General features: G+C 42.1%; 1 protein-coding gene across 1 annotated transcript; it reads left to right on the top strand.

Annotated features, from left to right (window-relative positions):
* The first annotated feature begins 1,649 nt into the window (after positions 1-1,649).
* LOC134390919 (proteasome maturation protein-like) lies at positions 1,650-2,512 on the top strand. Its single transcript, XM_063114687.1, has 2 exons — positions 1,650-1,866; positions 2,064-2,512. The coding sequence occupies exons 1-2, from the start codon at positions 1,650-1,652 to the stop codon at positions 2,510-2,512; spliced, it is 666 nt and encodes a 221-aa protein (XP_062970757.1).
* Positions 2,513-7,324: the final 4,812 nt, after the last annotated feature.

Genomic DNA, 7,324 nt, shown 5'->3' on the forward strand with positions numbered 1-7,324 from the left:
TGTGGATGAGCACAGGCTTTCAAACCAGAGGTCGTGGGGCCCGGCATTCACTCCCGGGCTTAACCATGTGATCTTGGGCAGCTTACTTTACACCTGTAAGCCCAAATTTATCATCTATAAAATGTGCTTAATAATAGCACCTACCTCATGCGGACATTTGCTGAACAAATATTTCATACTCCTGGTGCTATGTGCTATCCTTGAAGAGGGAGATGCAGCAATGAGCCAACAAAATTCCTGCCCTGGAGTTTACATCCTAGAGGGAGAGGAGAGACAACGAACATAAGTAAATAGGGTCTACATGACAGTAGAAGGGAAAGGGACCGGGGAGCTTTGGGGAGGAGCACCCGCTTAAATGGAGTGACTAAGAAGAGGCTGCGTGAGAAGGTGACTCTGTGGACATGCGTGGCAGGGGGACATCAGGGGGACAGCCTTCCAGGCAGAGGGAACAGCCTGCGCAGAGGCCCTGAGGCAGGAGCAAGCCCAGCATGCCTGAGGGACAGTGAGTCTGACCAGAGCCAGCTGAGGGTGGGGACAGAGCAGAGGGAAACGAGGTCAGAGGGCTCGAGAGCAGAGAGTTTTGAGCAGAGGAGTGGCCTGACCTGACTCACATTCTCTCTCAGGGTCAAGAAGAGACTGGAGGGCAAGGGCAGAGGTGGGGAAACCAGTTCGGAAACGAGTGCAATGATCCAGGTGAGAGGTGAGGAACGTGATGTCCCCACTTCGGTGCCTGACATGAAGCAAACTTTGGGTGAAGGTGCCCATTAGCATGCTCGTGGTGACCTGAATGCACACACACGTTTCCGGCAGAGGAGGGTGTCAGAACTGTCTCTTTTCTGCATCTCTTAGCCATGCATCGGCTCCTGTCTCCGTCATCTGCCTTAACCTCCCCGTTCTTAATCTGCCCCTCTCTTCTCTCTGCCCGCTTCTCACTCCATCTTCCTTTCCTTACTCTTACAGTCTGTTTGTCAAGGGCACAGCTTTGTGCATTTATTTTGAGTCCTGGGAGAGGGCAGGGAGCCTCTGGGCCTGGTGCTTCTGAGAGTTGTATTCCACAGGGCACATCAGAAGGACAAAGCAGCAGAGGAGAGTGAGTGATGCCGCACACAGAACTTTTGTGTCCCTGTCACAGTCCAGCCAGGAGACGAGAAGCCCTCCAGGTACTTCAGGTAATGCCTGAAAGGATGATAATGCAGGGAACCAGAGGCAAACACCACCGCTGGATGCACGGGGTGAGGAGGCGGGGGTGAAGATCGAAAGGTCATTCTCAGCAAATTGGGAAGAACAGGGATGGCAGGAAAGCTACCCCCGATAACCCCACACCTACAGCACCATGGCATGTGACCCAGAAGAATCTCAGTTGATACCGGCCACCACCTAGCTGATGGCCACTGCCTTGGTGTCACAACACCAGGTGAGTTGTCACACTGGGCAGTAGGGGTATTCCCAGAAGCCATTCTGACATTGGGACTGCTGGCAGTGACTTAACTATACACAAAATTGTCTCCAAATCACATAAATATATTCCACTAAAACCAAACTAAACATGTCCCCAACTCAACTTGTCCTTAGCTGGAGCCCCAGGATACCCCCCACCACTCTGTCTCCCTGCCAAGGTGACAGAAGGGAAGTCAGAGTGGAGCAAGACTATGGCCTTAACTAATTACAAATATCTTTTGCCAATTTTACAAAATCACCTGACCCTGTGCATACATCGTAAGGACGCCTCCCAGGGCCTTGGAAGGGGTTCCACTGGGGAGGGCTCCGGAAACTTAACCGTCTCACAGAAAGTCAGTCTCTGCCTAGAGCAGAAATCATTTACCTTCGGGGCCAGAGACCTAATTCTATCACAGGAAGGGGATTCGGGCAAGTGTGAAGTGTTTCCTTGGGCATTGTTCATAGCAATAATGTTTTATTCAGCTTGGAAATTGCTAATAATGCTACTAGATGATTTATTAAATTAGGACAAATCTGAATTAGTAATAATGGGCCACTTTTTGTAGCCTTTACACTCTGACTTCTGAATCACTCCCTTTTAAATCAGTCGGCCTGGGACTGAGCAGCTGTTCGCAGAGCGGGGCTGAAGATCAGGGCCAGAGAACTTGGATCTCAACTGAAGCACAGTATTCCGGTTACTGAACTTTCAGCAACTGGACCTCTTGAAAATCATGATCTTCTTCAGAGAGGTTTTTCTTGTGTGAAAGATGAACTTTTGCCCAGTCATCCTCTTGAATTACCAGAAAAAAATTTCCAGCTCAACCAAGATAAAATGAATTTTTCCACACTGAGAAACATCCAGGGTCTGTTTGCTCCACTAAAATTACAAATGGAATTCAAGGCAGTACAGCAGGTCCAGCGTCTTCCATTTCTTTCAAGCACAAGCCTTTCCCTGGATATTTTGAGGAGTAATAATGAGACTACTGGATTTGAAGATATTCTTAACAATCCATCACAGAGTGAACTAATGGGAGAATCACACTTGATGGTGGAATATAAACTTGGTTTACTGTAACACAGTGTGCTGCTCATGAATATAGAGGGAAAGCATCCTGTTTATAGTTGTCTTTTTACTATAATTTGATGTACACAACATTAAAAGTACTGACACATGAGAAAAATAAATAAATAAATAAATCAGTAGATCCTAAGATTATTCATTCAACAAAAGTTTATCAAGGACATACACTGTGCAGGCACTGTACTAAGCTCACATGGAGAGGAAAATAAACACAGACCCTGCCTTCATGGGGGTCCTCAGGGGAGCAGACAGACAATCAAATAATCAGCCCAGTCTATAATTATAGGACTAGAGAAGAAAAGTTCAGGGTACTACTGAGGGTAGGAGAGGGGGTTCTAATCTAGAGAGGGTGACAGGAAAGACTGAGATCTGAAGGATTTATTCTTTCAATAATGACTTTTAAGTGCCTGCTCTTTGTTTGGACAGAGCTAAGGGCCAGGAAAATGGTGAGCAAAAGCTGCAGAGTCCCTGCCCTCCTAGAACTGTCTGCTAAGGAGACATTTGTTGCAGAATCAGATTGCACCTATCTAGAAATGACAACCTGATGACGGCCGCCATGAAGGGGCAATGCAGGTGCACGTGTGAGCACAGGCAAGACCACTGAGGCAGCAGGGACAGGCTTTCCGAAGCGGGTACAGTGCACTGAGATCCGAAGGCAGAGTTAACTGGATAGGTGAGAAGGTGGGAGGGCTTCTGGGAGTCTTCCAGGCAATAGGGACTGCACGAGCAAAGGCCCAGGAGTGGAAGAGAGCATGTAGGAGGGACAAAAAGACAAAAAGAGCCCTGCATGGCTGGGGTGGCTGCAGGGGAGAACACAGCTACAGGGGACAAAATAAATAGGAATGCGCTGGTGTGCCTAAAACCAATGCGAGCCCCAGAAAGGAAGCAGAGAGACATGGCCCAATCGGCATTTAAACGGATCGCTCTGGCTGCAGCGAGAATATTGGATTACAAGGGTTGCTTTGGCAGTAACTGCATCCTAATTACTTCCCCCTTTCTCGCTTTCCTTTCCGGTGGCCACAGAGATTTAAATAAATGCATGCCAGATACGCAGTTAACCGGGCAACAAGGCCTGGCTGTGTGGCTTGGAGAAGAGCGTGCTGCTCGCAGCCAGGCAGATGCGGATTGGATCTCCCTCCACCTCCAGTCGGCTGCTGGCTCTGGGCAGGTCACTCACCCTCTCTAAAAATCACCTACTCCACTGAGTTGTACGAGCAACAGGAAGGGTGTATGCAAATTACCTGGCATTTGGCAGAACTGAGCACATGCCAGTTGTTACCAGAAGTAACTGCAATGTGGTCAAGCTAGTCAGAGGAAGATTTCTAACCAAAAGCTGTCCTAGCAAAAGCACTGGGAATAGAGCGCAATCTCTCCTATTAAAAGAAAAAACATAGACACATATAAAACATATATTCATAATACGTTTATGTAAATACTACATACTTTTATAGATGGCTGTCTAATGAGACCTTCCTAAAGTTTATATTACGTATGTGATTAAAATATAAACATACATACAATAAAATCTAAATATTTTCTCAATAAATTATATTGTGATGAGTCGCCTTACATTTGGCCTTTTCCTGTATGCAATGATTCCCTGGAGAAACTGAATTCATTTGCGACTCTGTACATCTCCCAGACTGAATGATATTAACTTTTCAAAAATAACTTTATTTATCTCTGTTTCTCCAGAGCCTATTAAGGAGCCTGGCACTCAGTTACAGGTGCTCAGTAAATACCTGCAAGTATTTATTCAAAACAGACAAACAATGAATGAATAAATTTAACTTATGAGTCTGGTAACTATATTTTATGAACCAAAATCAAGACACACTGTCTGTCCAACTGAATATGAGTGTCTTAGAACTTGGAAAGGAATATTTGAAATCCAGACTGTCCTGGAAAATTCAGGACGTATGATCAGCATATATTCTCAAGCAGCTGAACATCTTTTAAAGAAGCTACAAGTAGCTATAACAATTCGACTGTGGGCTTGTGTTACATTTATTTTTGAGCATAAAAATTCTTCCAAGTCCTTTATTCACAGTAGAAGGAACAGTGTAAAAGATTTTAAAGCATTTCATTGACACAGGGGCTCAGGATGAACTTTTATCTCATTCACTACAATTAGTTGCCTCCATCAAACCTCCACTGGCACAAAAAGAGCAAGTGAAACAGCCCAATGCTCTGTTCGTTGAGCACAGCTGAGGCTAGCTCAACAGTGTCAATTCAAAAGGGGGGATAAAATATGCAGCAAACTGGGAACAAAGAGTCCAGTATGACAATTTACAGGAGAGCTACACAGGCATTCGAAATAGCATCAAGAAAGTAAAAAGCCTCTGGAACCTAGAGAAGAGATTAAACTAGAGTGGAAAGGTTGGGAGGAGCTGGAAGGACTAATTTAAAATTGATGATGAAATTTAAGACTTTGTTTAAAAGGAATATATTTTAAAGTCAGGTTTACTGAAGTATAGTATTTATATACACTAAAATTTACCCTTTTGTTTTATAGTTCTATGAGTTTTACCCATCACATCCAGTTGTGTAGTTACCGTCACAATCAGGATACAGAACAGTTTAATTATCTAAAAGTTCCCTCTTGCCGCTTGTAACCAGCCCTCCCTCACCCTTAGCTCCTGGCAATCACAGATCTGTTTTTCTGTCCCTCTAGTTTTGTGCCCATAAGCACTTTAAAAGATGCTGAACATCACTAATCATTAGGGAAATTCAATTTAAAGCGACCATGTGATACTACTACCCACATGAATGGTTGACAAAAGAAGACTGAGAACACTAAATGTCGGGAGAACATGGGATGACCTGAACTCTCAGACACTGTTGCTGGTGCAATCACTTTGGGAAAAGGTCTGCCGGTTTCTTATGAAACTAAACATTCACCTACCCTATGACCCAACATTTCCACTGCTAGCTATGTAGCCAAGAGTTATGAAAGCATTTCCACAAAGTCACTTTACAATATGTTTACAGCAGCTTTAACTGATAAACAAACTGGGGTACATTCACACAATGGAATACTACTCAGCAGTATAAAGAAATAAAATCTAATAACTGTAATACTGTGGATGAATCTTTAAAACATTATGCTGAGTGAGAGAAAACATATGAGTGTATATCATATGATTCCATTTATATAAAGTGCTAAAACAGGCAAAACTAAACTATGGTGGGGAAAAAAATCAGAACAGTAGCTCCCTGTGAGGCTGTGAAGGTGAGGGAAGGGACATTAGGGAACTTTCTGGAATGACAGTAATATTCTGTATCCTGATAAAGATTTGTGTTACACAAATGTCTCCACTTGTCAATAATCACTGAAGGGCACACTTAAGGTGTGTGCACTTTGTTGTATGTTTTACCTTGCTAAAAAACAAAAAGAACTATGTGTAACCAAATGTTGAACTCCAGTTAATAATATCCATACTAAAATGTTTAGGAGTAAAGTTTATAGATGTTTGCAACTTCCTTTGAAATATATCCAAAAAACAAGATGGACTGATGGTTGAATAGAGTGATAGCTACATGGCTAAATATATGATAAAGCAAGTACAGTAGATGGTTAATTGTAGAATGCAGATGGTGGGTATGTGGATGTTAACTATAAAATTCTTTCATCTTTTCTGGATATTTGAAAATTTTCATAATGAAATGTTGGAAAAATAGATTAGGGTTTAGAAGAAAGGAAAAATGAAGGGCAGACAAAAAAAGATGAAGCTGATTTTAGAACATCATGAACTACTGATCTGTCTTTCAGTTTCCTAAGAACCAAAGCAAAAAGGGGACAAGGTGGGAGTGGGAACAGAAGAGGAAGAGGAAGAGGAAGGGGAGAGAGAGATCTCAGTTACATGATTAGCAATGCCCAAATTATTTTAAAAATTAAAATAAAAAAAATTGTTCTACTAAAGCACCACTTTTTTAATAAAGGACCGATACTGGTGAGTTTTAATGAAGAGGAGACTGTGCAATGTGGTTCTATTAGTTAGGGTGTGGACTTGGCACAGAGACTTTACTTATTAAACAAGCAAGAAATTCATTTCCCTCTCACTTAATAGACCACAGTTTGTGCTCTGAGATAATGTGATGGCTCTGTTCAAGGGATCACAAGGGAAAATAGGTGACGGGAGATCCAAAATTCTCCAACATAGAAAATGGCTGCAATGATGTTAGCCAGAAAAAAAAAAAAAAAGAAAGAAAGGAAGGAAGAAAGAAACCTGTATAAGAAAATAAAAAGAACCTTGAAAATCTGTAAGAAATAGATTCTATCACTTATCTCATTCCCCTACTCCAATGTATCCTGCTAAATTCATTCCTCTGTGAACATGTACCATATGCTAGGTGCCATAGGGAGAGACAATAATAGCTTTCTTATACCATATTTCTACAATTCTAAGATGCACATATTTTTTTGCAAATTTTGACATCTCTAAAATCAGGATAGGTCTTAACAATCGATGGCATGCCATAGCTGATAGAATTTTTCTCTCTTAATGGTTCATAAAATAATTTTGTTTCTTACAGTCAATGACATCTTAGATTTACTAAAACACAATATCTAGTGCTTCACAGTTCAAACTATTTTTACCTATTTGAGCCTCACATCATCATACCTTGGTGAGATGGGTAGTTATTTCTATTCCAAATATAGAAATTGAGTTTCAGAGAGGTTAAGCAACCTCTCCAAGGCTCTCAGCTAGAACATCATAAAGACATAACTCTAATCTTAATATACTGTTTTCTCCCAGTATCACACAAAATACTTAGAGAATGAAAACCCCATGGAAATGAGGA

This window comes from Cynocephalus volans, chromosome 11, assembly GCF_027409185.1.
Source record: "Cynocephalus volans isolate mCynVol1 chromosome 11, mCynVol1.pri, whole genome shotgun sequence".
In the NCBI taxonomy this organism is placed as follows: Eukaryota; Metazoa; Chordata; class Mammalia; order Dermoptera; family Cynocephalidae; genus Cynocephalus; species Cynocephalus volans.

What these genes read in the sequence shown, in the direction of transcription:
- LOC134390919 (XM_063114687.1), top strand. Translation starts at nt 1,650, where the DNA reads ATGGCCTTAACTAATTACAAATATCTTTTGCCAATTTTACAAAATCAC. An exon ending in ATCACAGGAAGGGGATTCGG is followed by an intron (nt 1,867 to 2,063) that starts GCAAGTGTGAAG and finishes GGGACTGAGCAG; the next exon opens with CTGTTCGCAGAGCGGGGCTG.